This window comes from Rousettus aegyptiacus, unplaced genomic scaffold, assembly GCF_014176215.1.
Source record: "Rousettus aegyptiacus isolate mRouAeg1 unplaced genomic scaffold, mRouAeg1.p scaffold_m13_p_14, whole genome shotgun sequence".
In the NCBI taxonomy this organism is placed as follows: Eukaryota; Metazoa; Chordata; class Mammalia; order Chiroptera; family Pteropodidae; genus Rousettus; species Rousettus aegyptiacus.
Window position 1 is genome coordinate 20,126,303 of NW_023416289.1, and position 24,623 is coordinate 20,150,925.

The 24,623-nt window shown below is 50.9% G+C and overlaps 1 protein-coding gene and 1 long non-coding RNA gene across 6 annotated transcripts in view; one reads left to right on the forward strand and one right to left on the reverse strand.

Annotated features, from left to right (window-relative positions):
* Positions 1-15,402, reverse strand: part of NDRG4 (NDRG family member 4) — a 38,168-nt gene extending 22,766 nt beyond the window's left edge. For 2 of the 5 annotated variants that reach the window (XM_036231503.1, XM_016155988.2), the window contains exon 1: positions 15,322-15,402. Coding sequence is in view for 3 of the 5 variants with exons in the window: in XM_016155983.2 (XP_016011469.1) it covers positions 11,381-11,474 (94 nt within the window). In the remaining 2 variants the exon portion in view is untranslated. Of the gene's footprint in view, positions 1-11,380; positions 11,623-14,680; positions 14,805-15,321 lie in introns of those variants that run through there. The other 3 variants (XM_016155986.2, XM_016155983.2, XM_016155985.2) reach the window with 3 other exon arrangements.
* On the forward strand, positions 14,858-22,566 carry LOC107516344. Its single transcript, XR_001598280.2, has 3 exons — positions 14,858-14,960; positions 18,787-18,977; positions 20,281-22,566. It is a non-coding gene; the product is annotated as an uncharacterized LOC107516344 (long non-coding RNA).
* The last annotated feature ends 2,057 nt before the right edge of the window (positions 22,567-24,623 follow it).

The following is a 24,623-nucleotide window of genomic DNA, read 5'->3' on the forward strand; positions in this document are numbered from 1 at the left end:
AAGGGCTCCCACCTTGGAGAACTCTTCCCCCATTAGGACGCTTTTAGCTGCCAGCCTCCCTGAGCACCTAACTGGATTAAACTCCTGTTTTGAAACCACCCTGGAGACCATCCTCCCCAAGGACGGTGCTATTAAAAGGGCTGAGAGTGGGCAGTTCAGGGACAGATGGCCTGTGATGGAGGGGGTGGTGGGGAAGGGGGCTGGAGAAAAACGGGGGATTTCTTAGTCCATGGAAAACAGAGACAGTCCAGGGCCCAGCACGTGGTGATGGGGGACTCCAGATACATGGGGCTCCAGACAGGCCAGGGCACACATTCTCACAGGGGCAGGGGCAGAGAATTTTCTTCCTAAGGGAGTTGTGATTAAAAAAAAAAAAGCCGCTAGATGATAAGTTATAAGGAAATGAGATTCCTTATCAAATCATCCCACGTACACCTTAAATTTACACAATGTTATATGTTAATTATATCGCAGTAAAGATGAACGGAGAGAAAAAAAAAAAAAAAGAAAATGTGATTCCTATAAACCGCCTGCAAGGAGGCTTGTGGTCAGGTCTGCAAGGAGTTGGGTAGCACAGAGCAGGGTGGGCTGGGGCTCTGCCCTTCCTCACTCTGATTCTTCCTTCCCCAAAGGCAACAGGCAGTGCTAGAACACAGAGTGTGAGAACCAGCCGGGCCTCGGATGGATTCCAGCCCTCTGCTTGTGAATGGTTAGGTCCAGAGTCATCGAAACTGCGGCCGATATTTCTTCTACCTTACTCATTGTCTAGCTTTATTTTGAGTAAATCACTAAAAGGATTGCTCACCTGCGAAATGGGAGTGTTAGCCTCCCTCTGTCCGCCTCGGAAAGCTATGAGGCGCAACAGAGACCACGGAGAGAAAAATGCCTTTTCAATGGAAGATGTTTGTACCCACTTGGATGGGACAAAAATAATTTAACACAGCTGACTGGGGTCTGCCTACCGAAGATGAATCTGAAGGTCTGTCTCTCCTGTCCTCCATCTGGGGAAGGGTTCAAACCTGCTGGGAGGGAGGCTGTGGCGAAGTTCCCGATGAAGGGTCAGGAAAGGGATGGGGGAGAGGAAACAGGGCCTCTTGGGCTAGATGACAGACACATGCCAGGTCTCCGGTGAGAGGGTCTCCTGAGCCTGCAAGTGTGGGCGGATTCTTTGAGAGAAATTGCATTTCTTTTCAATTACTTTTGGTTTGTGCTTTTTAAAATGTGAGTCTGTGCTGAGACCTGGGCCAGGCAAACTCTCAGACTTACTAGGGTTGAAAATACATGTGATTACATGGTCATTCCTGAAACTAGTCAACAAACACTGTAATTACATTGTTCAGTAGTAGGTACATATCCTATGGAATGATGCAACTGTTGAGCGGGACGTACTGCTCAGACAGTGGTAGGGGAGGTTGGGAAATATACTGTGGGGATTTGGGGTTTTCTCAACAACCAGGAGCTCCTACTGGCAGAGGTGAGGAGGGCCATGCGATGCAGGGACCGTGCTGCACAATGAAGAACACTCCCCACCCCAAGAGGGCTTTGGCTGTCCCACTGAGAAACCCAAGAACTGAAGGAGAAGGCAGGTGAGACGGAAGCAGACTGAAGTTAGTACATTCAGGAGACACCATACAGGTGAACCAGACCTCGTGGGCCAGGGAGAAACCAAACTGTAAAAGAAGCTAGACTGCGGCATGGCTTGTATCCTTTCAGCTGCAAGAGTGAAGCAGGTCATGGTCCAAGGTGCCCTGTGGACGCTGTACTCCTGGAAATTCTGGTTATGTGGCTCCATCATTACAAGACAAGTAAAGGAAATAAGCTGCAATAAGGAGCAGAGCCAACTGGGCCTGGCCAGAGGGGTATGCGCCACATATAAAGAATGATGCCTGTCCAAACACCCTTGTCCGCAACCACGCCAGCACCGTGGTCTGAAAAGAAGCCCCAGAAACCAGGAAATCAACTTCCAACTGCACTGATGGCGGTTTGGAGCTGCATGGGTATGTGGCCCCACCTATCACTCTCCCTGTCTCTATCCTCACTTGGGATAGGGTTGGGACTGCAGTGAGGGTGGAACAGGGACTAGACCTTCCCTCGGTATCTCCATTTCACAGATGAGGGGAAAAGGCTCAGTGGGGGAGTGACTGGTGCCAGTCCCCACGTGGTGAGCCCAGAACCCATGCTCTGAAACCCCACTGTGCAGGCGCTCTGTCTCTCCAGGTAGATGGCATGACAGGAGGGTGCAGGGAACAAGACATTTTTCCTGGCCCAGCCTTCACTTTCTCTTCTAGATGAGGCCCGAGGTTTCTGCCCTGTCTGAACTAGACCAGTTCTCCTGCTTTTTCCTTGATCTGGGCCTAGGAATTCCTATCTCTCAACAACCACCACCACCCTGCCAATACACGAACACACACACACACACACACACACACACACACACACACACACACACACACTTCCAGCACATTCCCACTGTGCTTAAAGCAGCCATACTTGGATTCTGACACTCAGAGCTAAAGACTCCATCTGACTCAGTAGGCACGTTCTTCCCATGTGCTTTGGTCATGCTGTTCCCTCTGCCTGGAATGCCTTTCCCCATTATATCTCTACAACGACAATAACAATCGTTCATAGTTTCTGCTGACACTCCATCTGTTCTGTCGAATGAGATGAACTGAATGAACAAATAGATGATTCTTCACTCAGACTGAAAACTACTAAACGACTGGTAACATTCAGTGTTGGTGAGGTCGAGGGAAACAGCACTCACTCTCGTGGACTGCTGGTTGTATTGCAGTGGGTTCAACTTTATTTGGAGGGCAAGTTGGTAGTTTGTAAAAATGCAAATATTTGTTAACCCTGCAATTCTGTCTTTAGGTGTTTCTCCTAAAGAAAACGCCCATGTGAACACTAAAGAGGCATGCAGTACACAAGGACGCTCGCTGCAGCACTGCTCAGGGCAATAAAAAAGTGGAAACAACCCAAATGAACATCAGGAGAATGGTTAAATAAGCTAGGCAACACCTACGCCCCAGAACACCACACAGCTATTTTAAAAAATGAGGAATCTCCACTCAAGCAGACAGAAAAAGCATTCTAAAATATGCAGTCAAGAGAAAAAGGCACGCCACAGAATAATAAGCATAAATAAACCCATTTATGTAAAAAACATATGCACTGAACAGGTACACACATTTGCAAATTTAGACCAAGTCTTCCAATGATTAAGGGCAATGACAACCGTACTCATCTCCAGGGAAGGGCGTGGGTTTGGAGGGGCATAAAAGGAGATTTTTATTCTAAGTAGCAGATTTCGTCAAATCTAAGATGCCATTGATTATAACTCACACTAACATTTTATGTGCCAATAGAAAAGAAGAAACACTGCCAAAATTAAGACATAATACTACCCACTCTTTAACTTTTTATTTTGCAATAATTTAAATGCATAGAAAAATTAAAGGCAAAGCACAGAAATTGCCTACCTACCCTTCACCCAGCTTTGCCAATGTCATCATGCTATAGAACCATGACACAATTAGAGAAACCAGGAAATAAAACACTGATACAATACTTTATATGAATTTCACCAGTCTTCCCAATAACGTCCTAATCCAAACATCGCATGGCATTTTATTGTCATGTAGTCTCCTCCAACCAGGGACAGTTCCTCAGTTTGTCTTCCTGTTTCATGATGTCAGCACTTTTGAAGAATACCGATCAGTCAACTCTGCAGAACGTCCCTTGATTTGGGTTCGCTTGTTGTTTTCTTATGATTAGATCAAGGTTATGCATTTTTGGCAAGACAGCAACAGACGTGATGTGTCCTTCTCATTGCATCCTATCAGGGGGTACTGCTGCTAGCCTGTCTTGTTACTGGAGATATTAACCTTGATCACTTGATTACAGCAGTGTCTGTAGGTTTCTCCAGTGTAAAGTCGCTATTTTTCCTTTTGTAATTAGTAACTATCTTGTAGGAAGATACTTTGGGACTATGTAAATGTCCTGCTTCTCACTATGCTTGCACCCACTAATTCGAGCAACCACTGATGATCCTTGCTTACAATTATTATTGTGGCATTTGCTTAATGATATTTTTCTATTTTCATCATCCCATCTACATTTATTAATTGGAGGAAAGCTACCCTTTCTTCTCCATTTACTTACCTATTCGATTGCTTATTGCATTAGTATGGACTCGTGGATATTTATTTTATTCAATGGGTTATAATCAATTGCTATCATTATTTATTTCATTGTTCGAATTGTGCCAGATTTGGCCATTGTGGGTTGTTGAAGTGGCTCTTAGGTCCTTTCAACATGTGCCTATCATTTTTTGAGTAGTTTCTAATTTTCCAGCCTCATATGATGTTCTAAACTCATCTTGTATTTCCTCTGCTTCAGCCCTGGAGTCAACCACTTCTCCAAGGACCGCTGGTTCCTTCGACTGGAGGTGTTGTCTAGAAATCTAGATCTGGGCCCCAGGTATGTTCATGGCTACTGGAGTGTCACTGTTCCAGGGTATTTCTGTAGGCAGAGCTAGGAAATCTATGTACATGTACTAACACACGCGCACTTCTATATCTATCCATCTGTGTTTGTGTGTGTATAAATCTGGAATTCCAATTCAACACCACACAGTTTATCCCAACTTTCTCCTTTTATTTGTAATTTCTTCTGCCATGACGAGAAACCTGGCTCTCATGATCCATAATATTTTTTGCTTATTTTTTCATTCCTAGTATATACACAAAATAATTTCAGAACTGTTAATCACATAATAAGTTCTTATCATTCAGAACTTTTTTATAGCCACTTTTTTTTTTTTTTGTATTTCACTCTTTTAGACTTAGACCCAGATTTTTAAGAAGTCACTCTCGCGACTTCTTAAAAAGGGAAATACAAATGAAATGATGGTTTAAGGTCTTCTTAAAACTTCTTTACAGTCAGGGTCCAATGCCACTGTCAGGAGGTTGGTGCCGTCTGTGCACGTCAATGGTCCTGGCTCCTCTGAATGCTGGTGGAGCAGCATTTTGCAACAGGCTGCCACTACTGTCTCCACAATTTCCCTCCCAAATTCGGATGTTCATGTCAGGGACTGTATTTAGGGGTGTTAAAGTGTGTGCGTGTGGGGGAAACATGCATCTCAAAGTTGACATAACGTAGCTCTTTCATAAAATTCTCTCCTACTGAGGCAGAGTGCCAATGTGTGAACTGCTTCTATACACATTATGGCTCCAGGTGTTAAACACAGACAGAAGAAACCTCCAATCCCCAGACCCGGGGCAAAGGCAGATGGAACTGGAAACTCTATGACTCATTCCATGTGGGCGGCTTCAATGTGGAGCCAGTAAAAAAGTCCTACTGTGGCAGAGACTATTCATTGTTCTCCAATATCCATTATCCCCTTCTTCCTAAATAACGGATTCCCAAAATTTAGATAGGCAGGTGGATGATAGGAATAAAACCTATGTATGATCATGTGGCAACATTCTGCCAGTAACATGTAAATGGAAGCATGTGACTTTGGGGTAGTGGTCTTGGAGGGAGGAGACATACCATTCCTCAACCCTTCCTCCCTCCTCCTGGCTGAAATACAGATGTGATGGAGCCTGAACCGCCAATTTGGACCCTGAGGCAGGATTCTCAAGGGATTCTCAAGGTGGCAGACTGGCAATATAGAAAGAGTCTAAGGACCTGAGAATTCTGAAGCCATAATTCTGGGTGGCCTATCTTCAGACTCTGCTTATGAAAGAGGGAAATATACTTTCATCTTGTTTAATCTATTATTATCTTGGGTTCTGTCATACACCATTGAAGTTAATCTAAACTTGGGACATTTTTCTTGGAGACCCTTCCCAATATGCTATAGGAACTCAAAGAAAAGGGAAAAGATGGGGCTTGCCCAAGGAGAAATGGGGGGTGCTAGGGCCCATCCCAGCCTGCAGCTCACTCCCTAGGGAGAAGCACAATCCACTGGGCAGTTCTCCCGTCCTCTCTCCCACAGGTGAGCTCCTTCTAACCCACCCCGCACAAGCTCACGGGAACTGTACCCACACGGGTCACTATGACCTACATTCAAAAGTTTAAAAGCTCCGTTTGGCACTTTTTGCCACATAGTCAAATTTCTTGAACATGGGTGCCTCAATTCTTCTGTGTATCTTTGCTTAATTTGGCAAATTTCTCAGAAATAAATAATCACTTGCCCCAGCTCTCTTGCATGATTTGAATTGGTGAGCCAAAGCAACAAGCTCTCCTCAGCTCGGGAGTCTGCAACAGGGCGGGCCGAAGGGAGAGCGCCTGCAGGAGCAGTTTCCCACTGGGTGTTTTTCTCACAGGATGCCCTTACTGCTCAGAAATGCCTAACAAGTTGCTGTTTTGAGGAACGACATTCACCTGGCTGAGAAACACCCACTCCAAGAACCCCTGGTGTCTTCCTGCCTCAAACACAATGTCTACGGAAGGGAGCTGTGGTCAGGGCCCACTCAGAACCCAAAGCCGTTCTTCCCATGGTCCAGAGGGGCCGAGCAAAGGCCACATAACAGCACTTAGCTTCCCCTTGGCAAATGTCACCCCTGTCTCATTCTCAGTCCATGTGGCTCAGGCAGGGATGACTACATTCCCGGGGGGGGGGGGGCAAGTGGCCAAGCTCTAACTCATTCATTTACTCATTCATTTATTTACCAAACATTGACTGAGCACCTATGTGCCAGGCACTGGAGATAAAATACTGACCCTTACAGACAAAAGGTCCACCTTTGTGGAACTTTCTGGTGGGGAGGCAAACAATCAACAACTCTAAATACACATGTCAGATGCGCTAAGTGCACGGAGGAAGCAGTCACAGAGCGGGGCTGGGGGCTGCGACCTGCAATGGAGTGAAAGAAGGGGCGTCTCCCAAAAGGTGACACGACCGAAGATGTGAAGGAGGTGAGGGAGAGGGCCCTGTGGCTGGATGTCTGGAAGGGCGCTCAGGGCAAAGGGGGCAGCAGGTGAGAGGCTGTGAGGCAGGTGTGTGCCTGGCGTGTTCAGGTAAATGCAAGGAAGCATGGCCGGAGTGGAGCGAGTTAGGGGAGACAGAGATAAGGACAAAGAGGTTAAGGCAGGAGGCGTCGGGTCATGTTTTTCCATGAAGGTTGTTAGAAAAACTCTTGTTTTCTCTCCGAGTGAGCGGCCTTGCAGGGTTTTGAGCAGAGGGGTGATGGGGTAGGATTTCCGTGTGAAAGGCTATGTGTAGGAGACACAGGGGCTGAGAGTGGAAACTGGGCGACCAGTGATGATTGCAATAATGTGGAAGAGATGCTGCTGGCTTGGTGCACTGTGGTGGAGGTGGTGCGAAGTGCTCAGGTTCTGGGTACTTCCCAGTACCCAGAGGTAGACCCCACCAGAGCTGCAGATGGGCCAGATGTGGGCACGAGAGGCAGAACAGTGAAGAGTGACCTGAGCTTTGTTCTGAGCCACTAGAGGGAGAGAGCTACCATTTAAGAGTTGGGAAGATGTTGGGAAGAAGAGGTTGGGGGAAGCTCAGTCCTGAGCCAGGTGTAGCTGCAAATGGCAGGTGAGTGTAAGAGTCTGCGCTTCAGGGGAGAGGCTGGGGCCGGAGACATCACCATCAAGTGGTGTTTGAACTCAGGAGACTAGACGAGGTCAGGTAAGGGAGCGAGTGAGGACAGAGATGTCCCAGGACTGAGCCCTGGAGAGAGGAGAGAGAAGCCAAGCAGAATGAGAAGCAGCAGCCGCGAGGCAGAAGAGGACATATGAGCACCAGTGGACACGGCACATGGCCGGGCCTCAGAGATGGTTCTGGGAGGGCCGTCGGCTCCAGTCCAGACCAGGCCTCTGCTGGAATCCTTGGGGAAGAGAAGTTTTGCTGGAGTTATCGGGAGGACGGTCTGCCAGCCATCATGCCATCATGCCATCATGAGGAAGAACCTGACTTAGAACCAAACCAACCCAAAGAACCGAACCAATTGGAGTGGGGGAGTGAGAAAGAGCCCGATGGCTTCACGTGGCCCTAGGTCCACTGTGCTGAGTGGACACTGCACATTCTCCTCTTCGTGTCAGTCTAAGTTCAGTGTCTGTCACTTGTTACCAAGAGACCTGACATAACCTCTATGGTCTTTTCTCCTGCGTGGTCCAGAGGGGCCAAGCGAAGGCTCCTGGGCAGCACACCCCTACCACGCTCAACGGCCAGTGTCCACTCTGGCAGTTCAGATTTTTTTTTAACCCAGGAACTTCCGTCAGATGGATCCAAAGCTGTGATGAAAAAATGCAACCCCAGGACATCTTGAGACTGCACTCCTCCTGGATGACCACCTGGGACTGCAAGACACCTCCAGGCCATCTCTGATCACTACCCCTCTCTGCCCCAGCCCAGTAAGCCAAGTTCATGTGGCAAGAACTCAGAGCTCTCACTTTATGGATGAAAAAAGGCTTGAGCAAGGGCTCAGGGTGGGACAGCACAGGATGCTCCCGGTAACCCGAATGAGAACCAAGTTCCCTGCTCCACCCCAGCCCCAGCGGGACATCACTATTCCCAACATCAATGTGGGCAACATTGTTAAAAGCCAGTCTGGAACATGCAAGCATGGGCACTGGAGCAAGCTGTCAGGAAACAGTTTTGGGGATAGAAAATATGATCCTGGGGGCTACAAACCTCGGACTCGCCTATGGAACCCCCTAGTCCGGGAAGAAGATATCCCAGAAATATTCCCTCTGTCCCCAACAAGGAGGCTGGAGTTCCCTCCCCCTCTCACCTGCCTGGGATGTGGTGCCCCACCTGGCACACAGCACCTGCCCTGCCATCCCTCCTCTCAACAGGTGAACTGGAAAAGCATCTGGGTCCTCAAAAGGTATTTGTTATTGAGCTAAAAACTCATGGTCATTCTGATTGGATAAACATTTCATCTGTGGTTTGGAGTTCAAGGCATTTGAAGATTAAGAAAAGGTGAGGGGTGCATGATGAGGTTTGTGTTAGACCTGGCGGAAACTCACATCTTATCAGTGCTTGAGTGATGCTTACAAAACAGTGTCATGGTGCTCCCCCAGCTGATCCACAGGACTCCCCCGTGGGCATGGCCAGGCTCGGCCCAAGGTCACACAGCCAGGGCCCGCTCAGAACCAGGTTTGCAGACTCCGACCCCGTAGCCTGTGCGCCACGCTCCACTGCCACCGTCGGCAGGGGCAGCGCCTCCTCTGGTCAGCACACACTCCCGCATTAGTTTCCTAGGGCTGCGGGAACAAATCACCACCCCTCTTGGTGGCTGAAAACACACACTATCTTACAGTTCTGGAGGCCAGCAGTCCAGAATCAGTGGCACTGAGCAGAAGTCAAGGTGTTGGCAGGATCGCTCTCCTCCTGGAGGTTCTGGGGGAAAATCTATACACCTGCCTTTTCCAGCTTCTAGGGCCGGGTTCCCTGCATCCCTTGACTCGTAGCCTCTCTCTCCATTTTCAAGGCCAGCAGGGGAAGCATCTTGCTGCAGGAGTCCCATCACCTGTGGTCTGTGGTCTGTCCCCTTCTGACCCCTCTTATTAGGATACCTGTGGTTGCATTTAGGGTCCACCTGGATAATAACCTGGGGTCATCTCCCCATCTCAAGATCCTTAACTTAATCTCACCTGCAAAGTGTCTTCTGTCATATAAGGTGACATTCCAAGGTTCAAGGGATCAGGATCTGAGCATCTTTGGGGGGCTCAGCCCAAGCGCATGTGCACACACTCACACACACGCGCGCACACACACACACACACGCACACACACAGTTTTTGTAACCCTACAGTTTGCCAGAACTATTCAGTTCACTGGTAGTGACTTCCTCTTTCTTCCCTCTAATTATGGAAAGCTGACTTCAATATCCACCTTGAATGACTCCTCCCCCACTGAGTTTTCCAAGAATGGCCTCCCCAGAAACCTGGACTTCAGCAATTCTTCAGAATTCCTATAGGATTGGTGTCATCAGAACCCCAGCATTTAGCACTTTCCCCAATGCATTTGTTAATTTTTAGCTTCAAAAAATAGAACTTGATTTTCACACACTACACATTCACTGAGAAAAGTCAGAAAAAGAGAAGAGCAAAAAGGAATGAAAATCACATATAATCCTATTAACCAGAGAAAACTGCGGTTTAACATTTTCCCTTATATCCTTCCATTCTTTTTTCAGTGCTAATCTACACACTGAAAAATAAATTAAACAACAACAACAACAACAACAACAACAACAACACTTTTTTGAAACATCTTTTGGACTCTGAAGCCAGATATCCCGATTCAAATTCCAGCCAGCCACTTACCATCTGTGCAACTTTTGGCAAGTTACTTAACCCCTCTGTGCCTCAGTTTCCTTATCTGTAAAACAGAGGAAATAATAGCACGTACCACAGAGGGCAATTATGATGATGAGTTAATGTATAGAAAGCACTTAGGACTGTGCCTGGCACATGGCAAATGCCATGTAAGCGGGAGCTGTCATTACCATTATTATTATATGTATAAGGGGACATCTGTTCAGGTTGATAAATAACTTTGGCAGCATAATTCCCAGCTGCCTGGGGCTCCCCGGTTGGAGGCACTCTCACTGATTTAACCTCCTCTCCTGTTAGGCATTTAGGTTGTTTCCAGTCTTTCTTCCTTCTGTAAACAACTACGGGATAAACACCCTTGAACAAACACCTCTGCACACATCTTTATTTGTTCTTATAAATTCAACTGCTGAGTCACAGATCATACATATTTCGGAGCTTCTGATACATTGCTGTCAACTTGCCCTTCATAAAAGTCACACCCGTTTACCCTCCCATGTGCAGCAGAGAGGCATGCTCGTCCCCAGGCGCACTCAGTGATCTGCATGCCTCTCCCTTCCTCCAGCAGACCGTGCCTCCCTACCCGTCTGAGCAACCCCGCCCCTACACTGAGACACCCCAGCAAAGCTCTGAAGTTTACCGAAAGGGACGAAAGGGACGAACTGGAAATGAGGATTCAGGGTCTGCTTTTCAACCTCCCGGGGTAAATCTATGCTTCATTTCCCCGACCAATGCTGACAATCAAATGCTGTTTAAATGTAGTCTATGAAATCGTGCTGATTCCATGCATTAAAATGACACCAAAATCCAGAGAGAAAGTTTTGCTTTTTAATCGCGCATCAAGTATAGTTTAAAAATTTCCAACATTCAATACCGAGGCTCCCAAGGGACCACTTCAGAGCCCATATCTGCCATTTAGAGCTCTCCCTGACTCCAAACCATTTTGGAGACATGTCGTTTGAATAAAAAGGCACCCAAATCATCACCTTTCTACCTGCAAATAGACTAATGTCCCACTTTCCCACATCACACTAAGAAATAAAAAAGCACTTGCTACAAAAGGCACCATGAGTCTGACCTCTGAGTGTTGCAGTGAGCTCGTGTGCGGGCAAGGCAGTCCACTGGGCTCCTTCTCGCCATGCTAATAATGCAGGCAGGGTCATTACTCTCATTTCACTGATGAGGAGACTGAGGCTCAAAGAAGTTAAGGATTTGCTCAGGAGCAGAGAAGAAGGGAGGAGACCCTGAAACTCACATCCTCTGCTACCCAAATCCCTGTCCTCCCCAAGCCTGCAAGACACTGTGAGGGAGTCCGGAAAGTGCATTAGTCACCCGTGTAGCCTCCAGAGACAGCCCCTACCACCCCACCCCTTCTCTCTGGAACAAAAAGGCACTCTCGGGCTAAGCATGACAACTCACTGGCATCCTTCCAGCTGCACATGTGAGGGTCACCTGGCTTTCTTCACCTGGTGTCAGAACTGTGGATGGCCAGCTGGCAGGGCCCAACCTCAGATGTCATGCCCCCACCTTGTCCCATAAGACAGGAACCTGAGGCCTAATCAGGGGCCCCCAGAGGCACATCTCAGTTAGCCCTAGATTGTGTGGAGAACCCAGAGAAGAAACTGAAACATCCCAGAAGAAGGGCATCAGGAGACTGGAGAAAAGGGGTTGGGGAGGCCCCAGGACACTGAGGGGGCAGCTCAGGGACGGCAGCCCCATAGCCGCCATTCGCTGACCGCCTGCCTGATGAGACACACAACACTTTACACCCACTCCCACATCTAACCGCTCAAGAGCACGACCTGGGGAGGTACCACGATGGTCCCATTTTACAGATGAGGGAAAGTGAAGTATTGAGCAGCCAGAAGAATGGCCCAAAACCAGGCAACTGGAATGCATGGAACGACCGAGGGCTCAGGACGCTGGTATGGAAGCCAGCTTCACCTCTTCTCGGCTGTGTGATGTGAGGAAGTGACTGACCTCATTGGTAAAATGGGCACCATGAAATGGGAGAATGCGAAAACTATAAGTAACTAAATAAAAATTAGTTTAACCAAAAATATTCAGCGAAACAATTTCCTAATGCTGACATAGGGGCAGAGATTGGAGACCTCTAAGAAATTATCCTGGTGATATGGCTGATGGGTGGGCTATGTGAGGCTGGACTGCCAACAACTATTGAGCACCTGCTGTATGCTGCCACAATAAACTGGCTACAACCCTGTGACCTATTTATCATCCAACGGGGAGACGCTTCAAATTCTCACACATGCATGTGAGCAGGGATAAGGCAGTGTGGGGACAGATCCAAACTTCCTAGTGGCCAACTAGTCAGGGCAGGTGGAGTCCTCTATTATAGGGACAGCCAAGATCCAGGAGCCAGAGGGGAGACGAAGCCCACGAAGTGCCTATTAGAGCCAGGTCCCAAACGGGTATGTCACCTGTGCTATTTCAGGGAGTCTCACACCAACTCGCAGAGGGAAAGGTCAACGGTTCCATTTCTGAGAAGAAAACACTGAGGCCAGAGGTTAAGCAACCTTTCTGAATCACACAGCTGGCCAGTGGTGGGTCTGGGACTTGAACCTAGACCTGTAGGACAGGGAAGAGGAAACGAGGGAGTTGGAGAGAGGGGATGGCTGCAAAGACCACAAGACAGTGACTCAGGTGACAAGTCCTGGTAAGAGGTACAACTGTGATTAATGACAGGGACCCAGGAAATCCTGTTCTAGCCTGGCCAGGGGCTTAGAGAGTTGGCCAGAACTGGGAGAGCCTGTGCGATGAGGGAGGACGGGCCTTGACCCCTGTACCCAGAAGATGAGTGCACACTGTAGGGGACCCCAAAGCCTTGACCCTCTCTGGAGCTCCACACATGCCTCCTGAGAGGTCTTCCTCCAGGCCCTCCTGGGGCTGGAAGAGGAAGGGGAGGGCCCAGGAGGTCTGTCCAACATGCAAAGTGCTAAAAACCCATGGGGCTGGAGAAAATGCTCCCTTAGGGCATTAACAAGTTCAGTCCCCTGTGCAGTCAGGTGGGCGGGCCTGCCTCGAGGGAGCTCTAGGAGGACAAGTTGGGAAGAGATGGCAGGAGGTGCCTGACCCATGGCTAACTGGGCTCGGATCGGGCACTTCTGAGCACCTGATGGCCGGGGTTTCCGGTGTTCGGGAACGGGCCCACCTTCTAGTCTCTAAGAGCCTGCCACTGAGCCAAGGAGTGGCCAGCCACTGTTGCTTTAACACACACTCACTTCCTGAAACCTCACCTGACCTCCCCAACCCCAAACACACACACACTCCAGGCCCACCAGCCTCCACTTCACTCCACATCACTCCCAGGTCAAGGTTCTCTCACACCCCAGGGCCTCTTCATGTGCTGGTCCCTCCATTCTTCAGCTTTTAATGCCACCTCCCTCTCCATTAATAGAAATTCTGTCCTTTAAGGTCCAGTTCAAATGTTGCCCCATGCTAAAATCTCTCTGCTCCCTCCCTGTCCCCCACTCAGACTCAAATTTGTTTCCTGAGTGCACCCCCATACTGCTGCCCCCTTCCATCTTATAAGGTCCTCGAGGTCAGGGACCAAACCTCCCAGATGCTAGAGGACATTTACTGGAATCCATGTGTCCATTCAGGACACACTGATTATGCACCTCCACCACCCAGGCCCTGGTGGCACCCTACTGTTTCCCTTTCCTGGTCCCTTCCCCCTGTCCTAGTCTCTCCACAACCCCTACCACAGAAGCCACCTGTGCAATTTGCCCTTCCCGCCTAGGAGAGTGTTCCACCCTTCACACCCATGGCCCCCTGTCCTCGCTCCTTCTTGCCTCCTCCTCTGGGCATATCTAGTGTCCTCTGTTGATCTCCGGCCACAGCCCCTGGATGCGGTTTCCAGCATGGTGTCTGGCCACTTCTCCAGAGGGGCCCCCAAGACTGAGAGTCCCCAGTCATCACGGTCCAATCCGATCTGGCTTCCCACTTCAAAGGCCACTTGGCCTCTAATCCCAGCAGGAAACTTCTCCTCCGGGGAGAGGCACTCAGTCGGTCAGGAGGAGCAGGGATAAGAGGCCATGACCGACCGACAGCGAATGGAGGCCAGGGGCTCTAAGCCCCCTTTCCCCTTCGGGGACCTGCCTGGAGCTCCGCTACTCGGAAATGCCAGAGGGTCGCTCCCCGGACCCGGGCTCCGGCCGCACACGCTCCACACGCCCGCGGATAGCAGAGCCGGGCGGGGCCGGGCCGGGCCGGGCACGGGCAGCGCACGGGCTCGGGATCGGCCGGCACCCGCCCTCCCTCCTCATGCCCGAGCCCGAGCCGCCCGAAGCCCCGGCCGCCGCGCCCCGCTCCCGCCCCGCCGCGGACAGCAGCGGGCGGCGAGGGCCGGCGGTACCTGTCAGCAGCTCGATCTTGTGCCCCAGCACCTTCATCGCGGCGCCCGGCGCGGCCCGGCTCGGGGCTGCGGCGTCGGGGGAGAGGAGCGCGGGAGGCGAGGAGCCAGGCGGCCGGAGAGCGAGGAGCGGAGCGGAGCAGCCGCCGGAGCCAGAAGCGCTGTCGCCGCCCCCCGCCCTCCCCCCAGCCCTGCGCCGCGCTCCCCCCTCCAAACGCTTTAAAGAATCCACCAATTGCACCACCGCGCACCCCTACAAGGCGCCCGCCGCCACCTGGTCGGGGTGAGCTCCGGGAGGCGGAGGGAGCGCGGTGGGTGGGTGCGGGTGGCACCCAGGCGGCGACGGGAGGGGCCGCGCGCCCGCCGCTGGAACAAAGAGGCCTCGCGCCCCTCGGTGTCGCGGCGGGGGCGGCGCGGGCCACGGCGGGGCCGCGGCCCTGGGGGTCCCCGCGTCTGGCGGGAAGGCGAGGAGGAAGAGCCCGGGTGGGGTGGGGACGGTGCGGGTGCCGCCCTCGCGTCCGCGAAAGGTGGCCCCAGCGACAAAAAGCCGGGCTCGCGGGTCAGGGGTCGTGCGCTGAGGCTGCTCCGGGGCCGAGGGCGGGCGGAGGGACAGGGGAAAAGGGCCGAGGGTGGTGCCGACTCACCGGGGCGCCGCGAGCGAGACAGACGCGCGGGCGGGAGCCGGGCCTCGCCTCCGCCGCCGCCGACGCGCGGTGCGGCTGTCGGCAGCCCGGGGCCTGCACCGCGCGCCGCTGCTGGGGGCGGGGGCCGCGCGAGGGCGCGCCCACGTGGGTGCGGTGGGCGTGGGCGCGCGGCCCGCGGGCTGGGCCGGACCCGGGACCTGTCCCGGGAGGCGGTGCCCGCCGCTCAGCTTCCGCCTCCCGCCGCTGTGGCAGCTCCCGTGAGTGGGCAGGCGGCCAGCCCAGCGCCGCGGCACCGGAGCCTAGCGGACACCCTCCGGGGAGGGGGATCCTCACCCCCGCTCCTCACCCCCCGGGGGCTCCCGGAGCAAGGGTCTCCGCCGCTCGGACTCCTCAGGCTGCGGAGGGAGGCCCCGCCTGTACCCCGGGTCCCCTCGGAAACCCGCGGCATCAGGTTCCTGGGGCAGGGGGCGGCCTCTGCCTCAGTCTTTGTTTAGATTCCCGAGGGGAACCCCAGCCGCGAGGAAGAAACACCCCTCCCCACCCCTTTCCGCCGCTCGGAAACTGCGAGGGAAAAGTCCTGGGGTGTCTGGAAGAGCTAGGTTCTCAGGGGCCCTTGGGGCGTTTCTCCCTCCCCGCGCCCGTCTCCAGAGCCCGAGGGTTTACTTGGGGGAATTCACAGGAGTGACCGTCTCCTGGAAAAACTGTTCTGGGCCCCCAGTTGGGGCGAGGTCCTTGTTCCCCTCAATTCACCTCCATTATCTCAGCGGGAAAGGAAACTGGAGACCCCTGTCTTCCTCACTCTGGGCGTTATTCCCACCTGTCACCCCAAAGGAGTGAACGCCAAAGCCCCTGCGTGGAGTCCTACTGTAGGGAGAATGGAAATGTAATGGCCTGAAAACTTTTACTTGGGCAAAACAGCTCAAGAGGAGGGCTCCAGGGCCTGAGATTCTATTCTGGCCCTGCCAGTGGCCTTGGGCGGGGCTCCGCCCCTCCCGGATTCCAGCCTTTTCTCTGTGGAGTGAATGTGTTGGACCAGGCGTTGGGCAGGTCCAGGACAGCAGTGGGGTGGAGAGTCAAGAGGGTCCTGCTGGGGCCTCTCCAACCCCCTTCATCAGACCTTTATCTCGTCTGGTTTGTGGTGAGGTCCCTGCTTTTCCCCAGCTCCCGGCTGTGGGGGAAGCTGCTGTGGTATTGAATTAGGAAATCACCAGTGTTGATTGAGGAAGCTGATAGGATTTGATGGCTCCAGATGGGGTACATGGTCCTGTTTGGGGTGCAACATATAAACTATATAGGAAGCAGCAAGTTTGGGTTCTCCTTAGAGCTCTGGGGCTCACCTTGGGGGAAATCCTTGCCTCTCAATTTCTTCTTTTGTAAAGTGGAGGTGAGGAGGTCAGTGGTGACAGAATGAACTTTCATATCCAAAACATCCAGGATGCTGTAGTTCTGTATATATAAGTCAGAGCCAGTCCTTAAGTACACAGGCTGGTCCTACGATTTCCTGGCCATTTGATGTCAGTAAGTTACTCACCTTCTCTGAGCCTCCTACTGTCATACTCAGTGGAATTGGGACGATGCTGACCTCATATGGTTCCTGTAAGACTTAAATGATGGAACATAAAGAAAGTGCTTAGTATAGTGCCAAGCACATGGTTGAAGTGTTCTATTATTGTTCAACTATTATGATTGATGATGAAATTGTTATTACTACATTAGAGTCTTTCGGGCTTTCTTGAGTTCTGTCCATTTCAATAATTTCATACCCAGTCATTAAACAAAACGAATTGTTAATGTTCTAATAACATAATTCGCGAGGCCTGGCCTTTTCTGAATTCCTCGGAGGAATACAGGCCTCAGGAGGATGTGTAAGGCTGCCAAATAAAAGCTTTGAAAATCTGACACTTCTGCCCACGTGTGGAATGGCGTCTGCCATGCCCTTGAACTGATGCGGACAACCCATTTGGCTCAGATAAGTCATGAACTCCAAGGGGGCGTTCAGATGGGTCAGGTTGCAGATTCGAACTCTCAAAGTGGAGACTTAATAGGTGATAAAAAGATACGGCTATTAGAATGGTTATTAGAACACCTGTCTCCCGGGGGGCTACTGCAGCAAGCAAAGCTACTCAGGGAATAGGCAGCTAGAGGGGCCCTGGCCCCTTCTGGAGGAGCCAGTCATGCCTGGCACGAGTCCCCACTGAATCAGCAGAAAGGCAAGCTCTCAGTCCCTCCTGCTCCTGGGTGCTTCATCTCTGCAAGGGAACATGGCATTTGCGGGCAGGCTGGACGGCAGGAGCACGGCCGTTGGCTGGCACAGGGGGCCTCTAAGACGTGTCCCCCAGCCTTGCTCCCGGTTACCTAGCTCCTGATTCCCTGCCCAGGTTGCCGCCTTCTCTGGACTTCCCTTTTCCCATCTGTGGAACAGGCAGCAGACGGGCCTGCACCACGTCCGGAGAGGAGACATGGCCTTTCTGAAGATCTCTCTGACCTTCATTTCCCCATAAGGAGACTTGGACTAACGTCCCAGGAGAAGGGCTTCGTTGAAAGGAGGGTGGGCAGCTCTCAGAATCTCCAGAGTCAGGCCTGACGCTGCAGCATTGGTCTGGTGTCAACACCACTGCCACCCCAGCCAGCGCTGCCCCTGAGCAGACACTGGACGTCGCCTTTGGGATCACGGCTGCCTCAGAAGCCGGGGGCGGTGCCACTGCTGCCTCCTGGCCGGGATGAATTCTGTGTGGTTTTGGCTTCCCTGTATCGCCAGTTTCTAATTCAGTCAAAAACTGGGTGTGTCTGCATTTACGACAATGTGGACGAATCTTGAGACCATGATGCTAAGTGAAATAAGTCAGAAGGAAAAGGACAAGAATTGTATGATTTCATTCATATGTGGGCTATAAAACAAAAAGCAACAAATGAACAACAACAAAAAAACAAATATAAAAGCAAACTCATAGATACAGACAACAGTACAGGTGTCGCCAGAGAGGAAGGGGACTGGGGGGAGAACGCAGAAGGTAAAGGGGGTAAAATGTATGGTGACGGAAGGAGACTAGGCTTTGGGTGGTGGGCATACAGTAGAGTAGACCGATGTAATGTTAGAAAGTTGTAATTTATATAACGTTATTAAGCAATGTTACTCCAATAAAAAAAGAAAGGGCGTGTCCAATTGGAGGCATCCAGATCAGCTATTCTGCCAAAGCTGCAAGGGAGGCTGGGCAAAGGTGCTCTCCGATCCTCTAGTGGGAGGTGGGCTCTGCCCCGCAGAAAGGGTGTGTCAGAAGCTGGTGGTTGGAAGAGTGACCAGGGCTCACAGGGGACTTGTCGTGAGACTGCTGTGAGATGACGCGTGTGGGCGCTTAACTCGGAGCCTGGCGTGAAGGGAGCGCGCGATCCCTGAGATTCATACCACACCACAAACCCAGTGTCAACCGGTGGTGCTTCCTCAAACTTCAGTCTTTGATTTTTCAGCAGGTGAAAGACAAAAGGACCTTGAAAACAGTATGGCGTGCTGCCCTTCCAGATACAGAGGCAGCTCCGGTCCCGTTGCCAGGAGGACAGGTGACTGGGTTTTTCCATTGAGGTGATGAATTGGGCTGAGTCACCATCCCTCTCCAGTCCCCTCGTGACCATGACTGGGAGCAAGTAAAAAGAACTAGCAGGTGAGATCTGGGGTGCAGATGAACCTGGGGCCATGGCGGCTTCCTCTCTCGGCAGGGGAAGATAAGGCAGGAACTGTCCCCCTCCCCACCAGCACTCCCCACTCACTAATCATGAGTTCAAGGGCCTCAGGGAGAGAAAAGAAGATTCTTTCTGTTCTTCTATAGGATTGGTTGAGTGCTTTCTTGGTGTCAAGCCCTGTGCTATGGGGTGCATCGGAGAACCAGAGCTGACCAAGGCATTGACCTTGCTCTTAAGGTTTATGCAAGGCGGAGGAAACCAGCTTAGAGTCCCTTAACCTAGGTACTGGGCAGACTTTGCTCAAATGTGTAATTTAGATTACTATGCAGTACTGCGGGGGATTGGGGTGGGGGTCAGCAAGGGCTTCCCAGAGCTTGCAGAGAGGTGGAAAGTCAGTAGATGGAGATGGGAAGGAGAGTGATTGGGAGAAGCACCATCCACCCACCCACCCACCCATCCATCCATTCATCATACACCAGGTCAGCCAGGCCCCATGCTAAGCTCTGGGAGGCATGCTGCAGTCCTGCCCCCTGACAGAAGCTCCTGGATTGGGGTGGAGAATGCAGATGGTAAGGAAACTGGAATGAGGAAGTGGGCAGGGGTGAGTTCCTGGCCTCAGCCAGGTTCTGGAATTTCACTAGCTACCAGATCATCTGCTCCTTGCTTCTGGGCCACCCTGGACCACTAGCTATATGGACACTCCCTTTCCACCATAACATGTAAGACCCTTCTTCTGCAAGGCCAGGCCTTTGCTTTCTGGGTAACTCTAGACACCCCACTATCTCCTCACCCATCCCAGAGGACAGCAGAACTGCCTCCGCTTCCCTTTGAAAAAGCCCCTTTACGTGCCCCGGAAGCTTTAGCAGACACATGGAGCCCCAGTTTGCACTGAGTCAAAGCAATGCGTCAATCTGGTTTTTAAAAATTCTGATTGTCATATATAATAAATGCAGAAAATTGTAAAATGCAGAGGGAAAAATAAGTCTTCATAATTCCATTGCCTAAAGATAACATTTTGGGGTTATATTCTTCAGCGTGTGTGTGTGTGTGTGTGTGTGTGTGTGTGTTTCCCCAAAAGGAATCACACTGCCCTTATTTTTGGTGCTCTATCTCTTTCACTTGCCAATATATCATGAACATTTACTCTGATAAAAATTATTCTTCTACAATATAATTATAATAGCTGCACAGTCTGTATTGTGTAGATGTTTCATTATTTTCTAGGCCAAGCCCATATTGTTAGGCATTTAGGATGTTTCTACTTTTTCCTTATTGAAAACAAAGTTGTAAGCAATCCCCCGAAAGATGCTACTTTGCCCCCCGTCTTTTGGATGACCTCCTAAGGCCACTCTGCAGCACCCCGTTGCCTGGCTACTTGGTCTCTGACCTCTGCCAATGCCAGTTCATCCAGCCTAGGAAGGAGACCAGTGCACGCTGAAAACCCCAAAAGTCTTCACAACTACGCTGATTCTTGGGAAGATCCTGGGGAAGGAGTGGAGTGGTTACCAGCCCCACCTTCCCGACTGTGCAAAGCTCACTTTGAGGCCTGAAGTTTTGATCTTGTACTTGTATTTTTAAGATGACACCGCTGGGGGAAACTGCATGAAGGGTACACAGGACCTCTCTGTACTTACATGCAACTTTCTGCAAATCTATAATCATTTCAAATAAAAAGTAAAAAAAAAAAAAAAAAAAAAACCCAAGACCACTCTCAAGCTCAATTTGCTGGAAGGACTCCCAGGACTCAGAAAAGCCTTTATTCCCATGGTTACTGTTTATTGTAATGAAAGGACGCAGGTTAACATTGGTCAAGAGAAAAGGTGCATGAGCAGAGTCCAGGAGACTCCAGGCACAAGCTTCCAGATGCCCCCCTCCCAGCAGAGTTGCAAGGGGACCCACTTAATTCTTCCAGCACCAATGAACGACTATGCGTGCAAAGTACCAACCAGGGATGCTCACCTAAGCCTTGGGCTGCAGAAGCATGCAGCACCTGAGTGACTGACTTTGGCTCCTCCGTCTCCATGCTCCAAGAAGTCAAACTGATACAGCCTGGCCAGGTCCTCAGACATTCAAAACAGGCCTCCCCACACTATTAGTGCAAACCCATACAGAATAGCCCAGGGCCTTGGACATGCAAAACCACGCCTATGGGGCAGGATATTCCAGGGCTGAGAAGTTATCTCCCAGAAGTCATCAAGGGCCAGCCCTTTCTTCGGAGTGTGCAGCATTTGAACAACTCAAGCTTGCTGCGTTAATCCCTTACTGCACAGATAGCAACCATTTATTTTGCCATATGCACATGTAAACCATCCCCAATTATCAACATGGTTTCAAAAGAGAAAGGAGGATAAACTCCATGAAGGTAGTCCAGATGTCATGTGAAACAAGTCAGCTCCAAGAGAAAACAGTTGGCACCTTGCCAGCTTAGGCGATGAGGGGAGGAGCCAGGAGCCACCTACCTGATGTGCGCGTTTCTCTTGTTGTCCATAGAACTTTGCTCCCCGCCTCAAGGAACAGATGAGCTGAGAGGCTCCTGCACTCGCTCTGGTTCAGAGGTCCCTGCTCGTGGGAAGGACCTGGCCCTGATCGGGGTGGGAGGGCTCAGTCTGGGACGTGTTGTCCAAGCCAGCTCGTCCTCTCTTTTCTTGGGCCTTGCTGCTTTGCAGCTTATCCTGGGAAGGAAAAGTCTGTTCTTTCTTACAAATGCCCTGGCCCCTGTCCTAGCCCTGATCCCAGGCTCCAGGCCCTGCTGAGTCAACTTTAAGTAGACCATCTTCTCTTCTAAGGTCCTGCCTCATCTCATTTTCCTCACTGTTCAGGGTCCATGCGTGGAGCTGAGCCATCAAAAGCCTGGGCTGCTGGCCTAGGGTGAGCCTCATGACAGAGCATCAGATGGCCGAGGGTCCCACCATCTACTCTACTACCTGGGTGACCTTGGTCATTTCCCAAACTTGCAGAATTTCCTCGTCTCTCAAATGATAAAGCTGGGAGGAACTGCTGACTTGATAACTGAAGTGCCCCAGCCCGGGGCCCATTGATTAGTGGCTGTTTCAAGCCAGTGACAAAAAGTGGGGGGTCTGTGGAAAGTCACCTCACAAGGCGATCTGATCATAAATTTTTAACTGGGCAGGTCATGGTGGGTAGTCATGCCCCAGGCCTGTAGATTCATGGGGGAGCCCCTTGTGCATCTAGGTTAACACGCCTGGGAAATGCCGGAGGCGACACCCCTGGAAAGGGTATTAACCCTCAAGAGAACACAGAATCCTGTTAACTATCCTGTAATCTAATCCCCACCTCGCTTTTTCCAGCTTTCTCCAATCTTCCCTATGTCCCTTCCTTAATCTCAAATCCATAAAAGAGGCTGCAACACTGAGATTTTGCTGCCAGGCATGTATTGTCATTTTGGCTCAAATAAACTTATAAAAATTCTCCACTGGTTTGGACATTTCTTACGTCGACAAGACGATGACTTTTGTGGTTCCGAGGGTTGGGCCAGGGGGATTTTGTGATGAGTGCTGTGGGCACAGTGACACATTCAGTCGCCTTGGAAGTGGGTGCTGAGAAGCCAGGGGCTCTTATAGCTTCCGGAACTTGGGGGAGGGAGCACAAATCATGCACAGAGCAGGAGGACACCTGGTGGGGTATCGGTGTGCCATGAGGACTGTTCGCCACAGGACCTTTGCATGTGCATTCTCTCTGCCTTCCACTTTCCACAAGTCCCCTGACTAATCCTGCTTATCCCTGGGGTGTTGATTTAGACCTCACCGGACTCTTTGGTTTCCCTTCTCTGTGCTTCAATTGTTCACACCCTTAATAATAATAATACCAAAGAGAAGAGTCTACCATTTATTAAGACCTTACTATGTGCCAGGCACAGTGCTAAAAGCATTACCACCATATGTTGTCTTGTTTTAGTCTCCCGACCTCTAGAGACCTGTAGCTTTATTTTTCTGATTTTAGATGAAGAAACACATTCAGAAAATAAAGCACATGGCTCGACTTGCCTCCCTTAACCCTGCTCCATCTTCATTCTGGCCTATGGGCTTCCTGAGGGCCAGGGTTGTGTCTTGTTGGCTGTAGGGCCGCAAAATCCAAGCACCGGATCTGCTACATAGACTGGGCTCAAAAGATGGGAGCCCTCCATCCATATTTGTTAAAAAATGAATGAGTGAGTTGAAGAGTGCTTGGCTCACCTTGGACAATCCACAAATACTAGTACCAGTGATGGGCAGAATAACTCTAAGGTGTCCATAACCCAGTACCAGGAAACTGAAAATGTTTCCTTCCTTGGCAGACAGGAATGTAGGTTGCCCATGGAGTGAAGGTTGCTAATCAGGTGACTTTATACCAGGGAGATTATCCTGGATCATCTGGGTGAGCCCAATGTCATCACGAGGATCTTTAAAAGTGGAAGAGGAAGGCAGGAGATGGCAGTGTGGGAAGGGCTCGGCAGGAAGGTGTTGCTGGCTTTGGAGACGGAGGAAAGAGGGACCATGAGCCAAGGAAAGCAGACGGTCCCTCGAAGGTGGAAAAGCAGGGAAATGGATTCTTCCCTAGATATTCCTAAAGGAATGCAGCCCCACCAACATCTTGGTTTTAGCCCGGTTAGGCTCATTTCAGACTTCAGACCTCCAGGCCTATAAGAAAATTAACTTGTGTGGTTTTAAGCCATGAATGTATTAATTTTTCACAGAAGCCACAAAACACTAATACGTGCCTTTTCTCTGTGGCCCAGGATCACACTTAGAGGTCATTTATTAAATGATTGTTGAACTGAATAGGATAATTATGGTAAGCACCCCACATGCTATCAGGAAAGATGTGTAAGAAAAAATACTTTTTGTATATTTTGGATTTATCACATCAGAGGCCTAATTGGGAGGTCCCAAGTCTCAAGCTGGGTTAGAGTTCAGTCCTGAGACCAAGTCATGGGCTCAGCGGGTTGGGCTGGGTGGGGTCGCAGAGAAAGACTCCAGGGGCCTTTGAGAGGAAGGGAGCCACTGCCTGGGGGGTGAGCAACAGCTGGGCAGCTGGAGTTGGCATCCTGGACCGCTCAATGGCCTCAAGCTTGAGGGTGCCATCTCTGGGTGCCACACCTGTCACCTCCTTCATTATCAGGAACGCAATGCACTGAGTCTCTATCCCTGATGGGCGAGGTCCCAAGCCCCCTACCAAATTATCCCAACAGCTCTGTCTTAACCAGCTCCTGGCTGGCTTATACATAGTTCTGGAGGCTGCATGTCTGAGATCAGGGAGCCAGCAGGGTCAGGTCCTGGTGAGGGCTCTCTTCTGCATTGCGGACAATTGTTTTCTGACTGTGTCCTCAGATGGTGGAGGACAGGGAGTGGTCTCTGGGGCCTCTTTTATAAAGGCACAATCCTGTTTATGAGGATTCTGCCTTCAAGACCTAATCATCCCCAAAGGCCCCGCCTCCTCATACCATCCCGCTGAGGTTAGGATTTCCACATGCGAAGTTTTGGGGGGACATAAACAATCAGTCCATAACAAGCCCATCATGTCAGGACCAGGATGATGCCAATCTGCCAGAAGAGGGAACAGCCAGCTCTCGTGCGTGCTGGGCACTGTTCCAAGTGCTCAGCCTCCTTAACCCGTAACAGCTTTATGTG